The sequence below is a fragment of the Antennarius striatus genome, chromosome 11, assembly GCF_040054535.1.
Source record: "Antennarius striatus isolate MH-2024 chromosome 11, ASM4005453v1, whole genome shotgun sequence".
NCBI classification, from domain to species: Eukaryota; Metazoa; Chordata; class Actinopteri; order Lophiiformes; family Antennariidae; genus Antennarius; species Antennarius striatus.
In genome coordinates this window covers 19,097,501-19,123,450 of record NC_090786.1, presented here as the reverse complement: position 1 = coordinate 19,123,450, position 25,950 = coordinate 19,097,501, and the positions used below count along the sequence as shown (strand labels likewise).

The window sequence follows — 25,950 nt, the reverse complement described above, 5'->3', positions numbered from 1 at the left end:
TCTTGAGCTAAATTCTGGGAATTTACTGTATTTTCCTATTCCTCCAACCAGACATATATGTCAAAAAATTGTGAAATAGAGTGGTCTTCATCTCCAAATATGCGTCAGGCTAAACTTTCTGCAGAAAACATAATAAAGACAGCGCCAGGGCCCACTTGGATGGCAGTGACATGTCTGACAGACATCAAGTCAGCTTTTGAGCTGGTCATACCTAATTCAATGCAGAAATTCATGCTAGAAATAAGTAATATAGAGGGGAGGCGTACTTTGAGGAAGAATGGAAGGAGCTGAACAAAACACATTTAGATGCATATTTGGAGCGCCTCGTCCTGGCCGGGGTCTATAAGTCAAAGGACCAATCAAGAGACAGCTTGTTGGATGCAGAAACAGGCAGGGCTAGATTTTGAGCAAAAGTGAGGGAAGTTCAGGAGAAGACTGCACCTAGTACACCAGTGCGTGGTCAGTAAGTGTGTGTGTGTGTGTGTGTGTGTGTGTGTGTGTGTGTGTGTGTGTGTGTGTGTTTGTGTGTATGTAAGTGTATGAGTCTGCATTATGTTTGTCTTTACACCATAGTAAAGAAAGTAAAGAAATCATGGTCGTCTTGTTTCTAAGTTACTTCTGGGGGAAAGGGGAAGAGGAAGACGTGCCAGGTCTGCAGGCCATCTGAAGACAAGCATGACCTTTGTGAAATGTGCCAAATTCTTTTACACAAAGCACAGTGTGGTGACATGTCACTCATGGGCTGTGTAGATGAACGAATAGACAGACAGACAAGCACGCATAAACACAGGCACACACGCAAACACACCTTGTTCGTATCTGCTATTGCTAATTAGTTTCTTTCATTTCTGGTTCATAAACAGGTCATGTTTGTAAAACAAAATCTAACTTATGTGTCAATGTTAAATGTTCAATGTACTGTAATCCTATTGTTTTATACGATGGTGTTTCAATAGTAATAATATGGTGAAACAATAAGAAAAGTTACATTTTTTTATAGAAAATGAGTGAATTATAGAAATTGAACCATTACCTGAGAGAGGTAAGAAACAACATTGCAATAAATATTGATAGAATAATTAATAATGGAGTTAGTAATGACATATAAACAATACTTGTAGATTTTTTGTTTTTGTTTTGGACAACCCTTGGGTATATAAACATGCACAGGGTCAAATTCACCCACAACATCAATGCTGTTTGTGACAGATGAACATAGAAGCTGTAAATAATGGCATAGAGGGTTAGATTTCAATGTATAATCTCCATTTGTGGTCATTTAAACGTCATTACCGCTCTAAATACCAAAGAACTACACTCTAAGAATGACCAAAAAAAATTCCAGGACACACAAATAAAATCCTGTAGTACTGTAATGCAGTGGCGGGCCGTGCATTTCATACCTAGGCCGTCAGTGATGCTATCCTTAGTCAAACTTGCATAAACACATCCCATAATGCTGTGAGCAGCTCCCACCGCTGCCACCAATGTAGCGTTCAGGACTGAGACATTTTTATAACTGCTCTCGAATGGGTCAGCCCCACTCCTTTTATTGTCACTTGCACAGAAGAACCACGCGGCCACACCTTTTATAGACGTCACACATCTACGTCACAGAACAAAACCGACTGAAATGACCATCATTTATGACACCACAGCTAGAGAAACGAAATACAGACATACACTAACACACTACTAGATTTTGCATCACCTCTTTCATGTATAAAACAGGCTATTTTACACCAGGTACATAAGTCTCTTTGTATATTTCCACTACAATCACACAGCTGCGCAAGTGTACCACATTATTTACACACATTGCAGAAGAGCAATATTTATTTTATTTTTTTTGGAATATTTATCATTTTATTTCATTATAATTGATTTGATATAAATGAAATAAAATTACAAGAACATTAAATATGAAAACTTTGATAAATGAAACTCACAGAAACAGTTATTCAAACGCCTTATTTGAACACAAAATCCATTCTCCTTTCTTTCCTCAAGAACACTCCTCTAGCTAGAACAGGTTAGATAGTTCAAGTTAACTAGAACAGGCTAGCTTGTTCAGGTTAGCTAGAACAGGTTAGCTAGAACAGGTTAGCCCCTTCAGGGATTGCACCCTCATCTCACTAGAGCTTCTCTTCAAATGTGCGTCTGAATAGCGTCTGCATAGAGTGAGTAGCCAATCACAGGACATGTACATTTCGGGTAACGTGAGGCCAGCTAGAAGGCTTTAGTTGCCAACTCGTGATATGATTGACTATCGCCTCTGCCTATTAACTATATGTTCCCGTTCAAATAAAGTGCAGGGAGATCTGCATTCTAGATTCTGAAGGTCCTGGGCTGATTTCATTCAACCTGGCAACACAAGCTAGCTGAATTCTGATTGGATAAAACCCCTCTAATCTCAAAATAAAACACTTACCCAGTGTTTGCCTATGTCATATTATATCCAAATGTATAATTATATATTTATACATATATTTGAATATATTTTTAAGGAAAATGCATTAAAATATAATTAACTTTCATCATAAATATTATCATCATCTCTGGTTATGTTAGACCATCAGAGAAGGCCTTGTTGGCCCTGACCGTCCACCACTGCTGTAATGTTACTTTAACATCTATACATTTGCCAAATGCATTTTCTCCTTGAGGGTGAAGAGGCTAAACCAAGCTCTAATCCACTGAGGTACTCCACCACACTAACTTGAATGATGCGCTGATGCACTTCCTGGTCATCAAAAGTTAGACATGCTCCTGTATGTTTGATTACTATGTTTTATTTCCATTATGTTTCTCAGTTAACTTGACCAAGAGTTAACATCAACTAGCAAAACATTCAGAGTTCAAAGTTCCAAGTTGAGCACTTATCGTTAGTGTCAGTTAATGCTTCGGGGCAGAAACCTAACCAGCAAACATTGTTTCCTACATCATTTTGGTTCCTACAGGAGGACAACCCCATTAATAGTTAAACAGAAACATAAACTAACAATCCACGCGGTATACTGGCGTCATGCCCAGAGTTTGCCCCGCCTCACACCCTATGCCAACTGGGATACGCTACAGCTCCCCATGACCCGCGCAAGCAGATGAAGCAGTCAGGAAAATGAATGAATGTATGAACTAACAGGCAGGTTGTGTACACTATAGTCTAACTATCTTTGGGACTACCTGTACAGAACAGTGATAAGATATTTAATGTTCAGAATGATAAATATTTTTTCTTAAATATACACTCTTTCTGAATTTGAATGTAGCCGCAAGAGGACACAAGCCAGTGTCTTATTGTGCCGGTCCCAAACCCAGATAAATACAGAGGGTTGCGTCAGGAAGGGCATCCTGCGTAAAACTTTTGCCAAATCAAAGATGCGAATCAAACCTATGACTTCCATACCGGATCGGTCGAGGCCCAGGTTAACAATGACCGCCATCGGCGCTGTTGACCTACAGGGCACCGGTGGAAATTGGATTACTGTTGGTCGAAGAAGGAGAGGAGGAAAGTGCGTTCGCTCGAAGAAAGAGAAGAGGAGCGGCAAGAGCGTAGGACTAAGAGTAGGGACGTTGAATGTTGGAACTATGACAGGAAAAGGTAGAGAGTTGGTTGAAATGATGCAGAGGAGGAAGGTAGACATACTGTGTGTGCAGGAGACCAGGTGGAAAGGTAGCAAGGCTTGAAGTTTAGGAGCAGGGTTCAAGTTGTTCTATCGTGGTGTAGATGGGAAGAGAAATGGAGTTATCTTGAAGGAGGAGTTTGTTAGGAATGTCCTGGAGGTAAAAAGAGTGTCGGATAGAGTGATGAGTCTGAAGCTAGAAATAGAAGGTGTGATGTTCAACGTTGTTAGTGGGTATGCTCCACAGGTAGGATGTGAGCTGGAGGAGAAGGAGAAATTCTGGTCGGACTTTGATGAAGTGATGCAGAGTATGCCTAGAAGTGAGAGAGTTGTCATTGGAGCAGACTTCAATGGACATGTTGGTGCAGGTAACAGAGGTGATGAGGAGGTGATGGGCAGGTTTGGTATCCAGGAGAGGAACGCAGACGGACAGATGGTAGTTGACTTTGCAAAAAGGACGGAAATGACTGTAGTGAATACTTTCTTCCAGAAGAGGCAGGAACATAGAGTGACCTATAAGAGTGGTGGTAGGAGCACACAGGTAGACTACATCTTGTGTAGACGGTGTAACCTGAAGGAGATCAGTGACTGCAAAGTAGTGGTAGGTGAGAGTGTAGCCAAACAGCATAGGATGGTGGTGTGTAGGATGACTCTGGTGGTGAGGAAGATGAAGAGGACAAAGACAGCAGAAGACGAAATGGTGGAAGCTGAAAAAGGAAGAGTGTTGCATGACTTTTAGGAAGGAGTTAAGACAGGCTCTGGGTGGCAAGGAGGTGCTCCCAGATGACTGGACAACTACAGTTAATGTGATCAGGGAGACAGGTAAGAGAGTACTTGGTGTGTCATCTGGAAGGAAAGTAGATAAGGAGACGTGGTGGTGGAATGAGGAGGTACAGGAGTGTATACAGAGAAAGAGGTTAGCTAAGAGGAAGTGGGACACTGAGAGGACTGAGGAGAGTAGACAGGAGTACAGGGAGATGCAGCGTAAGGTGAAGGTAGAGGTAGCAAAAGCCAAACAAGAAGCTTATGATGACTTGCATGCTAGGTTGGACAGTAAGGAGGGAGACACTGATCTATACAGGTTGGCAAGACAGAGAGACAGAGATGGGAAGGACATGCAGCAGGTTAGGGTGATTAAGGATAGGGACGGAAGTCTATTGACAGGTGCCAGTAGTGTGATGGGAAGATGGAATATGTACTTTGAAGAGTTGATGAACGTGGAAAATGAGAGAGAGCAAAGACTAGAAGAGGTGACTGTTGTGGACCAGGAAGTAGCAAAGATTCGTCAAGATGAAGTGAGGAGGGCATTGAAGAGGATGACGAGTGGAAAGGCAGTCGGTCCTGATGATATACCTGTAGAGGTATGGAAGTGTCTAGGAGAGGTGGCAGTAGAGTTTCTGACTGGGTTGTTCAACAGGATCTTAGATAGTGAGAAGATGCCTGAGGAATGGAGGAGAAGTGTGCTGGTGCCCATTTTTAAGAACAAGGGAGATGTGCAGAGTTGTGGAAATTACAGAGGAATAAAGCTGATGAGTCATACAATTAAGTAATGGGAAAGAGTAGTGGAAGCTAGACTAAGGGCAGAAGTGAACATTTTTGAGTAGCAGTATGGTTTCATGCCAAAAAAGAGTACTACAGATGCAGTATTTGCTTTGAGGATGTTGATAGAGAAGTACAGAGAAGGCCAGAGGGAGCTGCATTGTGTTTTTGTAGATCTGGAGAAAGCTTACGACAGGGTGCCCAGAGAGGAACTGTGGTATTGTATGAGGAAGTCTGGAGTGACAGAGAAGTATGTTAGAGCAGTACAGGACATGTATGAGGAATGTAAGACAGTGGTGAGGTGTTCTGTAGGTGTTGCAGAGGAGTTCAAGGTGGAGGTGGGACTGCATCAGGGATCAGCTCTGAGCCCCTTCTTGTTCGCTATGGTGATGTGTCCATCACAGATGAGGTTAGACAGGAATCTCCATGGACTATGATGTTTGCAGATGACATTGTGATCTGCAGTGAGAGCAGGGAACAGGTGGAGGAGAAGCTAGAGAGGTGGAGGTTTGTCCTGGAAAGGAGAGGAATGAAGGTTAGCCGCAGTAAGACAGAGTACATGTGTGTGAATGAGAGGGACCCAAGTGGAAGAGTGAGGTTAGAGGGAGAAGAGATCAAGAAGGTGGAGGATTTTAAGTACTTAGGGTCAACAGTCCAGAGCAATGGAGAGTGTGGAAAAGAGGTGAAGAAGCGTGTCCAGGCAGGATGGAACGGGTGGAGGAAAGTGTCAGGTGTGATGTGTGATAGAAGAGTTTCAGCTAAAATGAAAGGAAAGGTGTACAAAACTGGTGCGACCAGTGATGTTGTTTGGTCTAGAGACAGTGTCACTGAAGAAAAGACAGGAGACAGAGCTAGAGGTAGCAGAGATGAAGATGCTGAGGTTCTCTCTGGGAGTGACCAGGAAGGATAGGATCAGGAATGAGTACATCAGAAGGACAGCACATGTTAGAGGTCTTGGAGATAGAGTCAGAGATGCCAGACTGAGATGGTTTGGACATTTCCAGAGGAGAGATAGTGAATATATTGGTAGAAGGATGCTGAGTTCTGAACTGCCAGGCAGGAGGCCTAGAGGAAGACCAAAGAGGAGGTTTATGGATGTAGTGAAAGAGGACATGAAGGTAGTTGGTGTGAGAGAAGAGGATTCAAAGGACAGGGCTAGATGGAGGAAATTGATTCGCTGTGGTGACCCCTGAAGGGAAAAGCCGAAAGGAAAAGAAGAAGACACTCCTTCTGAATTTGACATCTGTTTACATTTGTGTTGCATCTTAATTACACCCCATAAGACTCTGGGAAGGATACTAATTGTTAAAGTTTAAAAGTAAAATTCTATCCCATCAGCCTGACATGCAACAATGGCAAAGATGATACAATATCAGAAAAAAAAAAAATTTACCATCAACTTCCTTTTCCTTCAATTTGTAAATTAGATCAATCATTTGAGTTCCTCCATATATGATATGCCCTCTCATTACTTTATCACCGGACCTGGACCTAATGTTTGGGATTTCTGTCCAATCAGTCGTAAGGTCTGGATTGTTGATTTAAACAACTGGCAAAGAATTGATTAATTTTTAAGAAACTGGGAAAGTTTGTTTTGCTCATTTCAAACATTTAATCACACCATCCATAGATTTTATTTGACCCCCAGGACATGCTTTCAACTCCAGTTTTGTTTTGTAAATCTGTTACTGAGACTCACAATTTTAATGCCAGTATTTCATAATTTGTGTATTCATTTGGCTGGAGTCTTTGTCTTCCCTCCCTTTATTGACATGTCTGTACACTTTTTTCTGTCATACCAGTACAATCTAAATCAGGGTCAAACAGCAGCCCATCCACGATAGAAACCAAAAAATGATCCATTTGTGGAAAATATTCCACCATAGAAACAGTCATTTTCTGACACTATACAAGGTACCTTTTAGGGGGGCAGTCACTCAATATAAAAATAATGTTTTTCTTTTTACCTGCAATGCTATTTATCCCTCTAGATTGTTTTTGTCTGTGGGTGGTGTTGTGGATTTTGAAGTGTCCTTGAGCAAGATGTAGAAATCCAATTTGTTCCCAATACCTTTTCTGTCAGTGTATCAGTGCTTTTGTGATGTCTTAATGAACAAGTGGTGCCTTTCATAGTAGCCTCTGTCAGCTTAACCCCTAACCACTAACCCCACTACAGCCCTGTGCGGTGCTTGGCCTTTGCAGTTTAATGCATTCATTCACCATTGTTTTCTTTCTACTGAACTATAACGGATCGTGGAACAGGAGGAAATGTGCATCTACCCATAGGAAAGTAAAGTGGCTCATCTTCATAATCTCATGATTTTGTTAACACCTTCTTCCGCTGCCTTTCTGTAATATTAGCTGGCATAGATAGTTAGCATCAAAGCTACGTGTACATGCATATTTCCTTCTGTATGATGATGAATAAATAAAATAATCCAATACAATAATCCCTAAATGAACAACAACATCTGTGGACTAACAGATTCATGAATTAATGGACACAAACTTTGCTATGTGATATCATTATATAGATTGGTACATGAGCTTTGCGAAGACATCTTCAAAACTTGATAACTCACACCAAAGAAATCTAAAACTGAAAACAGCATCATGGGTAAGACTAAATTCTTGATTTTTAACTTCATTGTCCCTTTAAGTGCAAATAATGAGCTGATGTTTATGCAGCTCTTGGGATTTTTGCCATTTTCCCAGTGCAATTACTGACTGTGGTATCTAAAATCAGAGGTAAATTCATAGTCCTTGATAAACAATGCATCATGAATTCAGTGAACATGAATTGGAGTAACCTCAGCCTTCAAAGTTGGAGAGGCAGTGGAACAGTGACAAAGACTGAACACAAAGGGATCCATGAGAGGCAGGTTGTGAATAGGTTGGAGGTGGTGGGTCAGCCGAAGGCAGCAAGAAAAACTGCATCCATAATGTATGAAATAGAGACGTTCACATAGCTCATCCACTGCCTTCCCTTCCAGGGGCTCTACGATACATCCCAGAAGTTATGTTGAATTATCCACAACGGCAGTTGCGTTTGTCCCTCTGAGTTTCTCATCTCTGCTTCTGTCTCTCCTTCTCTCATATTCCATCCATCCAGGGAACACCAATAGTGTTTTTGCCCTGGACTACATCAGCGGGTCCCTGACAGTGAATGGCCAGCTGGACAGAGAAAACCCACTCTACTCAGCAGGATTCACTCTTACTGTCAAGGTGAGCTGCTGAATGCTAGGCTGTTTGAAGGGTGGACAGACACTGTTCCAGCATAGAGAAGAAATCAAAAGTCTGTTTTAGTGGTGGATCAAGAGGGAGCTTTGTTATCTCAGCATTTGATATAGCCTCAAAGGACTTGCTAAATGCTGTGTTTTATCCTGTCTCATACTATACATATACACAAATACGCACAGTTATAATTAAAAAACATGTCAAGGTCAATGTTACACTTAAAACTGACAGAACATGTCCTGGACCATATGTGTTTGCAGATGTTTTCTCATGATGCCATAACACTGATGTGACCAGGACAAACTCTAGTACCTTTATTGAGCTTGTCAGTGGCGGCATTTGTGTTTGTGATGCTATGAGTTTCGCCTTCAGAGGTTTGTTGAATGAAAAGTCATATCTGAGGACAGGAGGCGCAGAGGACAAGATAAAGCAACAGGACAATGATGCGGCCCCAGTATTAAGAGCCCTTAATACTGGGGCCTCCCTTATCCCTTTCATTTCTCCCTTAATTTTTCTTGGTTCTGTCTCTGAATTTTCCATCTTTCCACCAAGCCTATCACCCACGGCTTTTCAGGATGTTAGTCCCACTCTCTCACCACACACACAGCCTGCCCATGTTGTTCACTCCAGTATTTGTCCAGTGTTGGACACTGAGGGGCAACCCCAAGATGTGAGAGGGTGCGTGAAATGGATTTCCAAGTGTCACTGAAAGTGGAAGTTGACTTGCGATCTAAGACCTACTGTTTGCCGTGTCCCTGCACTGTTTGGTTGTTGTGTTTAAAGCATGTCAAGACAACTTTGTTGCAGCTGTACAGCAGAATAAAAGACTTTAAAAATACCTTATGGCCTCACTATGTTGTGTATTTACACACTTATGTGTAATCATTGCTCTTAAAAATAGGTTAGACTATTGGTACAAAACAGTCTCTCCAGATTAATACTAAAATACTGTTGCTTACATATTCTAGCCTTGGTCTATCTGTTTAATTAAAATCGATAATTACATACAAGAAAATAAAATAGGCAAAAGTACCGCAAATGAAAAAAATGCCACCCAATAATGTATTTATAAGATATGGATTTTTTGTGTCTACATTTTCTCTCCCTGTCTCTGCTTGAGCTTTCTTATGTGGAGCTACTATTGATTGCAGTGTGCCATAGTAATACAACTAATTTTTCAACTTCAAGCAGCTTAGATAGTGGTCACTATGTGGAGGTGAAGGTCAAATGATTCAATGGCTTTGGGGCAAGAGAGGCAAAAACACGTTGATTATCCAGAGACCAGCGTGTTTTCCCAGCCTCTTCAAGTGCTTTCGTCACTCCTTTCATCCATCCATTTTCTTATGGACGAGATGATTGCAATCGTCGTAGGTCACGGGTCTGCTGGAGCCTATCCAAGCAACAAGCAAACACACATTCACACCTACGAACAATTTGAAGTGACCAGTTCACCTAAGATGCATGGAGAAAGCTGGAGAACCTGGAGAGAACGTGCAAACTCCACATAGGAAGAACTCAAACAAGGAACCTTCTTGCTATGAAGCAACACCGCTACCCACTGTGCTCCTTTTGATACTTCTCTATCAATAAAAGACACCAATTGCCATCCCTATATTCCTTAACCCCCCCCTTTTTGATTTCATAGGGCTTACCCCTCCGATGACATAGTGGCCAGAAATGGTAAAAATGTGTAATAGTATCTTCTCAATGGGACTCCTTTCTCCTAAATCTCAGTATGTGTGCGCGTATGTGTGTGTTTGTACTTGTGTGGATGTGCATGTACTGGCGCTCTCTTGGCCTCACTTTGAGCGTATTTCTATGATTGCCTTGAGTCCACCTGTCCACCTTTTGATCCAATAAACGAACGGTTGTAAATACCAGGCAGAGATTGCGTGCTGACTGCCACCATCCAAAATGACATTTTCAGTACAATAAAACCAATCTCCTCTCTCTCTCTCTCTCTCTCTCTCTCTCTCTCTCTCTCTCTCTCTCTCTCTCTCTCTCTCTCTCCCTCCCTCCCTCCTTCCCTCCCTCCCTCCCTCCCTCCCTCCCTCCCTCCCCCTTTGTCTTTGTGTGTTTGCGTACATGTGTGTGTGTGTGTCTATGTGTGTTCTTTCTGTTTCCCTCTCTTGCTCTCTCTAAAAGGCCACGGAGTTGAAAGATGATCGCAGTCCATCAGAGGCAACAGTGATGACTACCTTTACCATCCTGCTAATTGACAAAAACGACAACGCCCCGAAGTTCAACAGCTCTGAGTATCGGGTCCGCATCACTGAACTGGCCCAAGTAGGCTTTGCCCTCCCCCTCTTCATCCAGGCTGAGGATAAAGATGAGGTTGGTGACTTGAATCGTGTTGGATGATATGAAATAAATCAGATTGTAATCCTGCTTTGAAAGATGTTATTACACATGTCCCATCTGAAATTGTTCAAAGCTAGAATTTCTATGATTAAACAACTTGGCAGTTTTGGGGTCTGAGGAAGTAGAGAACCTAAAAACTGACACAAGCTGAGACCCAGTCAATCATTAGTAGTCTGAAAAACCAGTTAAAGACATATTCGACTCTTGACTTAGTCTGATAAGGTAGAACTGAAAAGACATCTAGAACATGCAGTATTGTGCATTTTGTGTTTTCATCTCTACCTGTAGATTTATCTTGTTTTTCAATTGGACAATATTTTGCTCCAGTCTATTAAGCTACTTCCATGCAGTGTGTATCTATGTGTGTGTGTGTGTGTGTGTGTGTGTGTGTGTGTGTGTGTGTGTGTGTGTGTGTGTGTGTGTGTGTGTGTGTGTGTGTTTGCTGCATGTGCACATGTGCTTATTTCATATGTGTGTAGAATTGTCAACAGACATGTGAGGTAGCACACATTAGTTTCCTTCTGTGTGTCCACTACATTCCATTATTTGTCAACCAATCGTGGTAACAGTCACACACACCAACAAGCACCAACAAATAAACACAACAATAAAACACTTTCACTTTATAGTTTTTCTGTCTCCATCTCAACCCTGCCTCTTTCTCATGCTCTCACATGCAAAAGTGCTTGCTCACACCAGCGCATTGGACTCAACTACAATTTAATTTGCTCTGGAAGAGATGGGATAGAGCATCAAATTATACCTAACGAGGAAAATCAATCACCTAGGGTGCAGATAAGCCGAAAGCTAGTCAACTCTGATTGATTCAGGCACAGCAGCCGTCAGGATGGAATTTGACAGATAACTGCAAGTGAAGTGGATAGAGAAAAAGGCAGGGAGTAAAAAGAGACAGACATATAACAGAGAAGAAGAGCTGAGCAGAGAGAAGTGGGGAGGGGAAGAGAAGAGAGGAGAGGACAGGACAGGCCAGGACAGGACAGGACAGGACAAGACAGGAAAGGACAGGAGGCTGCATTTGAGCAAAACCAAAGTCTAAATAATTGTTGAAGCAGGAAAAAACAGCAGGAACAGCCGTGAGAGAAAGAAAGCAATTAAAGAAAAAAGAGTGCAGGAGCCTGTTTATGCATTCCAAGGATGGCACATTTCAATGGTGATGCAGAGAGGAGAGGACCGTGAGTGAGTTGCTGCACAAAGATGAGGTTATGACCCAGACACCTGTTATAGGATGAGCTGTAGCAGGCTGCCACCCAACTCCCCCTCTCTTCTCTAAACTGAGGATGCTCAGCACAAATAGAGGCTTCACCATGATAATTGCTATGGGATTATTTTGACTGGATTCACAAATGATGTTGTATGAGCAAGTGCATTAGCAGCCACAGCTCAGTGCTTATTCATTGCTACACACAAAACAAAATACATCAGGACAACAACAAAAAAGTGATCATTTTCCAGTAGAAACATTAAGTTGTGATATGAACTGAATAATGAAACAATATTTTAAGTTAACAAATACATATAATTTCATTAACCTGAAAATAAATATAATATAACAGTCTTTTAGTTGGATAAAGCAGGAAATGTCAAATGCAGATTTGTCCTTAAATTGTATGCCTGAGACATAAAAAGTGCCTCCGCTTTGTCAGTGCTGCTGCTGTAGCATTATAGTTTTTTTTTCTTATCTGCACGTTTTTTGTCTTGCAGTTTTATGTTGCTGTTTTTGATCCCTAAAAACCTACATGTCAGGGCCGATAAACACTCATTCACACTCCACTACACTTCTGCTGTAATCTCACTTTTTCAAAGTGTGAGGGATTATAGGCAGACATTCCATTTCTTAAACTATGACACAAGTGGTAGTTACCTGTCTGTTTCTTCTTTCATGTCCCCTTCTGCTCGGTTAACATCTATAAAGTTTTGCTACTAGAACTTCTAAACTTTGTGTGTCGGTCGCATCTGACAGGATGATTTTATTGGGGGCTTCTAAAGGCAGAAGCAAATGGACGGGCAATTACGTTTATGGGCAGTTTGAGGTGACATCCCTGCATATTGGATGGTCTTTTAAATAGGAGTCATCAGCCACAATGGTTCTTCCAGAGATGAAAACAAAAACAAGAGGGCTATTTCAACCGCCAACATAATGCCAATCGACCATTGCACCAGCCATGTCTCCCTCAGCCTGCTACGATGGCTACATGGCTGGCCAGCCTGCAGCATTATATATCAATACAGGAGGGATCTAGATGTTTGCTCAGTTTACGACTGACATTGCAGCCTCAAGATTCTTGAGGCTGCAATGTGGGTTTTTCCCTGACTTGTATTATATTTTCCCACAGCATTGTTTAAATTATTGATTTACCAGCAAAAGATAAGATTAAGTTTATATTTATTCTTTTGAGATTTTTGTCAGAATTTAAGAAATGATCAAATCATGCTGAATTAAGTGAACAGACCCATATAATTAATGCAGCACATAATATTTCTACATTAGAAACTATGAATGTATAATCTAACATTGTTTTTCCAATGTACAGTGTGGTGAGATCGAAACCAAACTCCAATGTGTGCATCTGAATAGAGGTAGATAATCATGGTTGTCATGAGAGATCATCATCTAAAATCTCTCTATGGTGATTAAAGCACTTGCCTTCAACCCTCTTCATTGGTAAACATACCAGTCAGCCTCATTATAAATATATATTTTTAGGCAGCATATGGGGACATATAGTATGAAATATTTGACACAAATGAAAATTTAGACATTGATTATCAATATGGTGCAGGCAGTTTGTTTTGGTGATAATTATTTAGGTGAGGACATAAGTGTATGGATAGTGACTGATCTGATTTTTCCTGTGTAATTTTGCATATCCATTTGTTTTATTATTTCATGTAGCAGGCTCTTTGCTTTCATATGAATGTCGACACACAGTTCATGTTGTATCAAGCTTATTATCCACACCAGCAGCTGATGTCTGTGCCTATAGCACTCTGACAACCAAAGTTCTTTCCTCTGAGATATTTCCTATGACAGATCTTATTTTTCCCTTTTATAATATTTTTCTTTATTATCCCTATCCGGGGATGTAAGGATAGCATGTTTCATAGACTGTACATAGAGGAGATATATTGCAAGTGGAATACTAGAATATTGTATTGAAATATATTGAAAGATTGGAGATAATGCGTAGATAGAAAATAAATTTCAAACCTGCCACAATGAAAGGACCTGGCTGCCATGCTGATACTGCTTTTGAATCATCATGATCTGTAGGTTATTCTGTAACCTTTGCTCTCCATATAAAGATGACTCTTCATCCAGTTCATAATACAAATACACTAAAAGTCATTGATAATTTTGTACAATAATTATTTTGTTTAACCTTCATTTCTTTGTTATATCAAGATTGTAGTCACATTTTCATTGGATGGCACTGACTTACCCGATTTGATTCAACCGCTCATGATTCTCTTATGAGCTATCAAAGACAGGTATGTCTGCATCTCCTCAATGTAGCAGAAGTCACGGCAAAAAAGTTATGGTTACAAAAACAGATTAACTGCTGGAATATCACCGACAGACACATGTGTGCCTAGTGTTGATGATGCAGTGATTCAGAAACAGTTCTCACTGACCGAGCAGTGGTCTATAATGTTTTATCTGTTTTATCTGATCTGATAGTGCTCGCTCATCCTGCTTGGAATCATAACAGATTGGACTAAATACATAATATCAAGTTCTAGGTAATTTTTACCTCCAAAAATGGCAAGTAGAGTCAAGCATAGGGATGATTATATGCAGTAGAATTGTTTTTTCAGCTATATATTCCATATGTACAAGGCTACCCTTGTTAGAAACCCTTGTGGAGAGGCAGAGCAGTCACTTGACCCCCTTCAAAGCCATGAAAAGTGCTCACCCTTGTGAGTACACTATGTCCGAATGCATATGCAATTTCCTATCTGTCTGTCTGTCTGTCTGTCTGTCTGTCTGTCTGTCTGTCTGTCTGTCTGTCTGTCTGTCTGTCTGTCTGTCTGTCTGTCTGTCTGTCTCTCTGTCTGTCTGTCTGTCTGTCTGTCTGTCTGTCTGTCTGTCTGTCTGCCTGCCTGCCTGTCTGTCTGTCTGTCTGTTTGTCTGTATATCTATCTATCTATCTATCTATCTATCTATCTATCTATCTATCTATCTATCTATCTATCTATCTATCTATCTATCTATCTATCTATCTATCTATCTATCTATCTATCTATCTATCTATCTATCTATCTATCTATCTATATCATTAGACATGGAAAATATTTACAGGCCTCAAAATTGTCAGTAGAGCTATGTTTTCTGTCCAATGTCTATCTATTCCCAATTATGAAGCTTTACTTTGACTTTTACTAGCCCTGCTAAATGCTTAAGACAAAAATCAGGGGTTTTGAAGGGTAACTTGACCTAGCATCCAGCTAGCTTGCTTGACCATCTGGCCACTTGCTCTGTTCAGGCATGACAGACATCTACCATCACGGATCTTGTAAAAAGGAAGAGATGTTTCCACATTCATTTGATAGAATGTGGTAAATGTAGATGGAGCTGATAATGTAATGGCACACAGATGTAGCAAGAGATGCCCCACTTTACCAAGCAGTCCCAATTGTCTGTGTGGAATACACTCAAGGTATATCCCCTAACCTTCGAGCAGATGTAATTGTTAAGAGAGAGAGACACATTGAGAGAGCCACTTAAGACTCATTGACTATGGGTTTAAAGTGAAAGCACCACAGAGGACCTTCAACTAACTCGTTTCCAATACGGTATGGCTGGGGAACCTAATATTAGCCATGTGCCTCAAGGACCCCCTTGAAACCTGTGCAGTAAGGACAATACAGCCCCCAGAAAGCCTGCAAGATCCCTCACAGGCCATATAAACACACAACATTCCTCTGAGTATTGATGGAGCCTTACCCTTATCCAGCAGGACTTGGAGATAAGCATTAGAAATTGTAAAATATATTTTTTCTCTACATGTGAAAAGAGTCATTTGGATCGGAAAACCAAGTCAATTCAAGTCTACCACATCTAGATTAAGCTGTGCCTCCTCCAACCAAGTCCTGTCTTAAGACCACTAGAAAAAAGCCAGTGGGACATTAATGCATAAAAAGGGCTTGAAAGGCCTTGCAATGCATCTATGATACGGAGAGGGTGTTCTCTCCATTTGGCTCAAGTTCTGCAAGATTTCAAAAAATATTATCAGGTGTAGCATATAAGAGAGCTATCTCATGTGCAAGCCACCAAACACATTAGGTTCCCAGCTAACCCATTGGTGTATGCTGCTGTCACTGCTCAGGTCTAGCAGCACCTGGTGGTCTCAATGTTGTGGTAAGTTGATAAATGCCAATAAGAAAACTTCAACTCTAGACAATTGCTGCTATAGTTGTCAATGATGTTATCATCTGGCAGCAATTTAATTTTTCTCTTTGTTCAACCCAAGCTGACAAGGCATTTCTGCATTAGGCACATGTAGCAACGTGCTAATAGGACTTTCTATCTGCTATCAGTCTTCATGTGGGCAAACATATTTGATTTGGTAGAACATAAGGCTGTTTCACTATTTCACTATTTTACACATTTCCTGACTTTGGACAGCTCATTATTTATTGTAAGATTATCAAGCATAGATAGATTGAAAGATAAGACTATTTTAAATTGCTTTGTCCAGTTTTTAAGGAAAACATTATCTTTGGACTAAATTCAACACTGAACATCTACCCTCCCTCTCTGTCTCAACATCTAATATTTATCTGTTTCTCACAACTCTCTTTTCTTCCCTGTGGCAGGGGGTGAATAGCATGTTCCAGGTGTTTCTGACTGGAAACAATTCAGATTACTTCACCATCTCCCCCACGGCGGTACAGGGGCGTGCCGACATCAGAATGAGGGTGGCCATGCCTTTGGACTTTGAACGTATTCGCAGCTACAGCTTCTCAGTGAGTTTTCAACTTATTCTGAATGTTCTCATGAAGTCCACCAGAACATTGTGCAAGAATGAACTCAGAAATGATCACCTGTTCCTGGAAATAATAAAATACATGAAAAAGATATAATGGTTCAACTTGCTCAAATTGCTAAAGAATTGTCATCCCTAATTGTCATCACGAGTCAGTTTTGTAGAGAAATAAAAAGTACAATAAGAAAAAGGAGTCTTACTTTGATGACCAGGTAATAGACAGAGTCATAGCAGCTACATTGTCTCTGTGAAAACACCCTTCAACAAACCTTGGATCATGACTTATTTCTAAACAAGTCTAGATGTAGCTTCAGTATGTTTCTTGCAACTTGTTTTTATTTGTCTGGGTCAGTCAGACTGGGGCTACATTACCGCTGACTTGTTTGAACAATGAAATTGGTATTTCATCACCTCAGTTTACCCCTGAGTCATTTACAGAAGTGGTGGGTATCCTGCTGTGTACAATACAATATCTCAAAGTCACAAAAAAAATCGTTCTCTCTCAAAATAATATTTGCAGTATAGCAAAGTATGAATATATGTACGTCAGATTAAACTTAAACTGAAATAATTTTTATTGATAGACCAATATTTATCCAGAAGAGTTAAGGCTGTGTAAATTCATGACATAACTACCTGCTGTTTTTCCTCAGCTTTATGCCAATGAGTCCATGTCAGACCATGTGGGTTTTGCCCGCATTTTTATTGAGCTAATCAATGAAAATGACAACCGGCCCATCTTCAGCAGACCACTTTACAACATCAGCCTTCCTGAAAATACACCCCCTGGCACCTCACTGCTACGTATTCTGGTGAGTATCGGTGGCAGTGATTGTCTGCTGTCTACCACAGGGAATGTGAATGAGAATGAGTGAGTCAGAATGACTGGATTCTAGTGTTTTATTCCCTCAATTCAACTGTAATGGAATCCAAACAGATTACAATAAATCCTGAATTCTATTGGTAACTTTTAGCAGGCCTTTTTTTAGGGAATTAAATCCTGATTTGTTTTGTACCCATCTATCTCAGTACTCCTGAGACTGTCACACTCCGACAGATCTCAAGGAATGTTCTGTGCTCAGACCAAACTCAAGGAATGAGAGCCAAATGCAGGCAGTAGAGCCTGAGCTGATGAAGAAATTAATTAAAATTATTTCAAAGATAAAGATGAAAACTAATAGGAAAATTAATCCAATTGAAAGGAGGCAATTAATCCAAGTCAAAAAATAAAAATAAAAACAGGCAAAGTCCGGGAAACAAACCAGCATATTAAATACTAAAAATAAAACTCACAAGGAAAACAGCAACTCTCACATAAGTTAAGTGAGTCTAAGAACTTTGACTCTTTATGTCAGAATAATCCGGACACTATGTTATTGTTATAATGTGTTGTATTTTATTTCCCAGGGCAATTTCACTACATCCTGAAAGCGGTTTGAGACTGAGATAGTAATGAATAACTGCTCTAAATAATCAAGGAATGTGGACAGAAATGAACAGTTATACCTTTACAAAATGCATGTATGTAAAAGGATGATGATCAATATATGAACAGAGAAGAACCTTCTCAGTACCTACCAGATATTTAAAAATTGGTCTGAATAGTTTTTGTTCCCCGAGTTGGGGAACTACTTCAGCACCACATGAATGCAGTATTAATACACATAAGACTCATTTGGGAAATTTACGACTGATCAAAGGAATCAAAGAGGCAGATGAAAAACTAATATCCCACACCATGACACAGACATCACCAGATATGGTTTTATTCATGGGTGCTCAAGCAAGGCTGCCTCAGACGAAAGCATGAACAAAGGAAGAAGTCACCTACCTGTATTATTAAACGCTCAAGACAACATGTCTGCTCCTAAACCTTTGATTGTGGAAACTGTGTATTAGATATTCTTACAAAGACAAAAGTAAGTTTCGCTCAGATAATAAAGACTGAATTAAACACTGCAGTCAGAAAGGCCTTGCTTGAGGCTAACTTGTGTATACAGTCATATTTGTGCAGTCCAATGGTGTAATTGCAATGCCTGCTAGGTATGTCGGGCAAAATATTTTTATTTTAAATTCAAGCAATTACCCTGAAGTTTCATGTTCTATCCTCAAACTTATTTTCTTGTAGCATCAAATTGAAAACTGTATTAATATTATCTACCAACCCTAAAATTGTCAGGCAGGGTTAAAATAGCAGATGTCAAGTTAATGTAAATGCTATGATCACCTTAGCTGAAGGTAATCAATAAGATGATGTTTAGTTATTTCAATAGCTGTGAGATAATGTACATGTACAAATGTACAAAAAGTTGGGCTTTCATTTCTTTCAGGGGTTTTAGCATTTGGGTTTTCATTTCTTTCAGGTGTTTTAGCATTTGTTTAGATTCTTTGACTTCAAGCACCCTTTAGGCAATTCCAGCTCATGATAGTACCACCATGTAGCAGGGTTTACTCTCAGTTATTGACCTCACCAATTTCACTTCTTTAATCAGATTCCATGAAAAAAAACAGTCCTACTTTCAAAAACTCTGTAATTATTCATTACCTGTTCCAGCGACACACACACACTCCACCAGACACAAATGCAAAAGTTACAGTGTCAAAATCAATAGTGTTTATGGACTGGTTGCTCATGAAATGAGGATTGAAGGGGAAGTCTAATACCTGAGAGGTTTGCCTGATGTCTGCTTCATGCTGCAGCATGTGTCCTGCTGGGGAATCATGATTGCTGGCTTTAGAAAGTGAATGGGTTGTAAATAGGATGAGATGTGAGGTCTGTATCGGCATCAGTGGTAGCACCCACATACTGTATATTCACTGTTAGATGAGCTGTAGGTGGTCAACACACACTCACACACACACACTCACACACACACACACACACACACACACACACACACACACACACACACACACACACACACACACACACACACACACACACACACACACACACAGATCTGTGTCGTCAAACCCTTTCAGATGTCAACGCACACAAACCAAATTTAAGAGATCAGCTAGTATATCCCAATTCTGAGATGCAGAAATAAACACACACGCAGAAAGACACACACACACACACACACACACACACACACACACACACACACACACACACACACACACACACACACACACACACACATTCCATTCACATTAACACACTGACTAAAACCAGGCAGTCACTGCGAGCCTTTTCCTCTTTGTTATGCTCTGGTTACAATGTGCTGTGTATGTGTGGTTTTTTATTTATGTTTGTGTGTTTATTAATGTGTTTGCCCATACTTGTTTACATATATGGCTTTGTCATGATTTAGTTTATCATTAATTTATACAATGTTTTACAAAGGCTGTAATCCGCAGAAAATCACAGAAACTATTTATTGACAGGCTGCAGTCTGATCAAACAATCCACTGTTGCCTCTCTTGTGTTTGTGTCAATAATGAGTTATTTGTTTTGTATTGGACATTGTACCCGTGCATTGTATAAACAAGTTAGAAAGCATAAAAGAAGCACAGAATCAAATTAGAGCCATCGCACTGCTGGTTGTCTGCCTTGTAGTGTTCAGACATAGTTGGGATTGAAAGTGGAGAACCAATGTCCCTCGTGCAAAACTCATATTCTATATTTCAATATTTGTTCTGTCTTTATAAAGTACTTTAAGGTATTAAGAAACTAAATGTGAAACAAGCCCAAATTCAGTCAGTCAGTCATTTTCAGATTAACACCGCTATATCTGCTGCAGCGGGTCACGGGGAGCCGGAGCCTATCTCGGCGGCATGGGGCATGAGGCGGGGGACACTCCGGGCACGACGCCAGTGCACCGCGGACAATCCCAAATTATTTCTGGAATTGCACTTTTCTCAAGTAACTCCATGATTCAATGCAAAAACCATCACATTGTTTTCACCCATCTTCTAATCCAAAACAATGTGTTGATTGTCAAGTGGTTCTATTATAGATCAGTAAATTCATACTACACTCAAAAACAGTTTTATCCTGATGTTACATTGGAGCAAAGCAGAACCTGCTTTATTCAATTTGATCACTTAAGAGACTATTTTTCATTTTCTGATTCCCAGTGCGCCTGTCTCCCTCAACAGCGGTTTAGGTTGACTGCTCAGTGCAGTGAACCTGTTATGAACCCGTCAGGTTGAGATCAGCCTCTGGTAGTCTCTGTCAGCTCTGAGGTGCCGCAGATGGTCATGATATTATGATTCAGCAACAAAAAGAAGAGAGGGCAACTGTTTAGTCCTTAATCTGTCAAGGTGGTCTGGGTCCCCCTCCCCCATACAAAATACACACACACACACACACACACACACACACACACACACACACACACACACACACACACACACACACACACACACACAGCTGAATTCAATAAATGATTAGTTTGTTAACTTGGAAATACAGAAATACACTTATTTGTTCCTTTGACAAGAGTTTGATTAAAGGTATTGCCGGAAAAAGGTCAGAAAATTTCTGATATTTGTCTACCCTACCTTTTAATTGGCTACTGGCGTACCCTTGTGAGATGAGGTACCCCCTCCTCCCACAAGAAGCATCTAAGCAACTGCACATCTTAGAGTATGTCCTAAGGCTGCTTAATTTGTCCATATAATTTGTCTCTGTTAAAACACTATCTTAATGCTAAGAAAATTACTCTGGCAAGAATTTAAAAAAAGACCATGCAGATCATTTTCTGTTTTTTTTTTTATTATTGTTTCTGTTTTAGCTGATGTGAACTACACTGTCTGGTGGTTGTTGTAGCAATCAAACAATGTAGGGTTCCACTTTGTGATACCCATGGACATCCATGTTTTAAGTGACAGTAATGGCAAATAGGATCATCCAATTAAGTTCTATGCCCAGTTATTACAATGAGAGTGATAACATAGTTTGAAGAACCTGGGTGCTTTCTGTGTCCTGACCATGAAATTGCTTCTGCATTTGTGTACTATATAAATAATGCGATGCACGTGGTTGGCATTTGAATGTTTGTATAAAACTTTATTCCTATGCTAATTGAAAGCATGCATGTTGGCTCACAGTTGTTTTAAAAAAATGCCAAACAAGTAATCTGATAATGTGACTGAAATACTTCGGGTTAATAGTCATTCCTTATCAGATCAAAGCTTATGCACCTTGTTAGTCAATGTGTTACTCAGCACCCGCTGCTGTTTCCCCGTGGAAACTCGTGCTTCCTATTGGACCACATACGTGGAGGCAGTGACTGTTAAATATTTATGGTATGCAGCATTACTTATCATTGTAAATATTTATTGTGATTTACTCTTTGGAGACTTTAGACACCAGCAGCTGCTGTGATCAGTGAAATCATTCTGATTTTCTTTCCTTGGGTTTTAGAGAATTTCCCTCCTTTCATTCCATATTTATTGTCAGTTATTATTGTTTTCTTCCTTTCTCCATTTACCATTAAATTGCTAATGGTTTTCAGGTGCATTTATCCAGTCAATGGCTTCTTCTCTGTCTTTCTGTGGATCAGAGGCTCTTATTACCCATTAGGCGCTACCTCAGAGGATATGTAGCCTATATCTGTGATGAGTAGACATGCAGATCTAATATGCATATAGAAGTATAGTTTACCTGTGTCTTGCCTTTCTCTTATAGTCGGTCTTTCTCATATGAAATGTGTCAAATGTTGCATTCTTCTCAGATTATGGTCTTCTATGTTTCATACAAATGCCATAATGTGTGTATTATCTTGCGGGTATTCTGGGACTCTGCAGATGCTGCATGTTTGAGGACTAAGGCACAATGATAAATGCTTCTTGCTGAAAGTTATAAATTACAAAGTGGAGGATGTTTCAGTACCACTACTGCTCAGGCAGGCATTACAGGGTAATAGTCACAACAGTAATTATAATTCATTATTTTAATAAAAGGGGTGAAGCTTACTCTTTCCTGGATGCAGCAGCTCTCACAGTGTCACTGGTGATAATGGGGCCTTGTCATGTGTATTCTGGCATCATGAGACTGGGTGTGATTGGGTACACAGGCCAGAGGACAAGTAGGCAGGAGCTGAGAGGAATAGAAGCGTGAACTTTCCAAAGCTGAATTATTATCAGATTGCCAAATTTAAATGGAAAGAGGATTGGTAAGAGGAGTTAATCGAAAAGCTTCCATCAACTCATCTGTTATTACCTTCATCCAATGCATTTAGACAATGCTTTAAAATAAATTACAAATGCACTTTAATGATGCGCAACATTTAAAATAATGTCTCTGAATTACCAAAAACTGTGATTAAGATTAAACAAATACACTTGCAGCTAGACTGGGTTATCTGTGACTTCAGATTGCAGAACTGGGGTTTGTTGTGTTACCCTGCAAATAACTACTGCTATTAAATAGTTTATTATTAATTGTTGCAATAATTAAGTGAAGACTGAAGTTGAGTGTTTTGTTCCATAAATTCTATGAAAATGGAGAAAAATTTTGTTTCAATTTCTTAAAGCCTTAGATGAGACCTTCTTTTATTTTGACAGAGAAGCAGTTGAAAACCCAATGTTGTGAAAAATTTTGCATGTCCGCCGGAGGTAGGTGCACAGAAAAACTCATACAATGAATCAGACAGAAAACTGCTATGATGCTGTAATAAATGAATGGTTTACTTCTCGCAGAGCATAGAGCAAACAAACAACAAATAATGAGCAGCAAACAGTAGATAATATACAACTATGATGCTAGAATAAACTGGTAGCTACATCCTCCACAAAGAACAGCTGGAGTAACCTCGTAGTTTCATTCCCCACAGAGCATAGTAATGACAACTATGATGCTAGAATAACCGGCAGCTATATCCTCCACAAAGAACCGCTGGAGTAAGCTTGTAGTTTAATTCCCCACAGAGCATAGTAATGTACTTTGAGTCCCAGGACCCCCTATGTTGCTAGAACAAATGTGTCGTTCATTCCCTCCACAGAGCATAGGACAGTACCCACAAATTCTTTGGTTGAGGTAAAGCATTCCAAATGTGCTCAGTCTCTTACCTTGACACACGAATCGGGGAGCCCAACGATCCAGGTAGAGTAGCATCAATCATGTTGGGCGTTCGTAGGCAACCTGCAGCTGACTCCAACATGGTGCCGGAAACCCTCTACTTTTATATGTCTGAATAAACATCGCACCACACTGTCTGAGAAAGACGGGGTTTCTCAGGCAGTGTGGGGAAGCCCTCGCTACACCTGGGAAGGCAGTGTAGGAGGCATTCACATTCCCCGAGAAAAACGTCTTTATCAGGCGACCTTGCATACTGGAATGGACCAAAACAACTTAACTGAGCAGAGTTGCCTCAGAACAGACTTCTCTATTCTCTTCAAATTCACCTAGGTGAAATTCCCATTACACCCAAATATATGGATGTTTGTTATCTAAAATTTTATTTATTTACATTTGTATTTCAGTTATGTGAAAACACATAATAACAACTGAGAAAATAAAGCCAGATGTTTTGAACATTTTCCTAGTGTCCACGGTATGATCTTCAGCCCTGCTGCCATCACACGCAACCTTTACTGCATCCACACATGGTTTCTGCTTATATTCAGCATGCTTCTGGAGTATCCAGCACTCACCAGTCTTTATCTCCCTCTCCATTCTCCCTTTGCTTGTGCTAATCTGATTCCTACATCATCGAGAACAGAAACAGAAAAGAGAGGGGGAGGACCAAGGCCTGTCGGCAAAGTGGAGCTGCCAGCCACTGAGCTCTGCATTAAGCCTTTTCTCTGGCAAACTGTCTCTAGCTTATGCCCACAATGCTGTCCTCTTTCTTTCCATCTCTATATCTCTCCTGCTCTTTTTTTCCCCTATCCAGAGGAAACAGTGTTTTCAGTGGTTCACATGTGGTTTTAATCACCATATAGTGGTTGTGTACGCATGCTAAAACTACAGTTTATCTCACAGGTTGTCTCACTAGAAGTATACATTGTCTAAAGCACATTGCTAAAATTGTATCCCTCTGTTTTGCTGGTTTCTGGGTTCTCAGAAGATAATAGAAATTCAATCCTCTTGGCAGGCGGCAGTCGCTGTGAGCACCCCCACCTGCTTGTTAATGTTTTAGAGAAATAAAGCAGTCGTAAATGTACGCTTGCCATGGCCATTACACCAAAGTGTCCTCAGTAAAAACAAACACAACTCCCATCAACCCCCGCAGGTGCACTAGGTCACAGCTGGGGGAATGACGAAAATGCTACTGGTCTTTGCTTGATCAAAGTAGGTGAAGCATTTTGCATCTTGTCTCTGAGCTCCGTCATATTGCTGGTTTCACTCAACTTTGGCTGTGTGTGAAAGAAAGAAAATGAATGGAAATATAAGATTTTATTTCCTCATTAGTTAATCACAGGAGTATTGAACAAGAAGCTGTTCAAGATATAATCATTATCTTCACAGGTTCTCCAAAGGCAAAGGAAAAGTGTTTATACTTTCACTCACCTTTTCCATTCAGTCATATGTGAAGTCAAGTACTTCTGTATATTACTATATTTCCTCTGTCCTATCTTCAAGGTAAGCAGTTTTATGTGTAAAACAGAAGTAAAAAATATTAGAGAGACATCCCTTTCAAATTCAACCTACTCGTTCATCCGTCATCACCTCCACTTTCACCTTTTACAGTGAGAACAAACAAAGTTTCTTCTACCAGCTGTTGAAAGGGTCACCTCTGTCTCCTCCTAATCACCTTAGTCTCATTTAGAAGCAACCACATCTAGACTTGGGGTTCATGTACAGAAAAGTTTACTATGATATGGTTTCCAAGGGTATTACTGGGACTTAACTTTGGTTACATTGAGGAATTCATAGCGCTGTCCATGGTGCTACGGAAGAAGACAGGCTCACACATGAACAAGCTTCATAGGAAATTAATAGTTCTCTTATCTACAGTATATGTAATATAACATACTGTATATATTTTATAGATTATATTGAAATCTACATACTCTTTCCAATGTTTAGTATTTGGAGGGTTACACTCTAAAGCAATGTTACACCCAAAACATCACTGTGAATAATTTAACACAACCATGTTGGATCTTGTCTTACTTTGCATCACATGTCTTCATTGATAAACATCTGTTCTTTGCAAACCCAGTTGTGTGGAATTTGTATTTGTGTGGTGGTAGTAAAGCTTGATCTATGGTCTGATCACGGACACAGA

At 40.2% G+C, this 25,950-nt stretch overlaps 1 protein-coding gene across 1 annotated transcript in view; it reads left to right on the top strand.

Moving 5' to 3' along the window:
• cdh23 (cadherin-related 23) overlaps positions 1-25,950 on the top strand; it is a 208,418-nt gene that overhangs the window by 104,219 nt on the left and 78,249 nt on the right. Inside the window, exons 9-12 of the mRNA XM_068326936.1 lie at positions 8,275-8,387; positions 10,545-10,733; positions 16,599-16,748; positions 17,422-17,580. Coding sequence (XP_068183037.1) covers positions 8,275-8,387; positions 10,545-10,733; positions 16,599-16,748; positions 17,422-17,580 — 611 coding nt within the window. The remainder of the gene's footprint in view (positions 1-8,274; positions 8,388-10,544; positions 10,734-16,598; positions 16,749-17,421; positions 17,581-25,950) is intronic.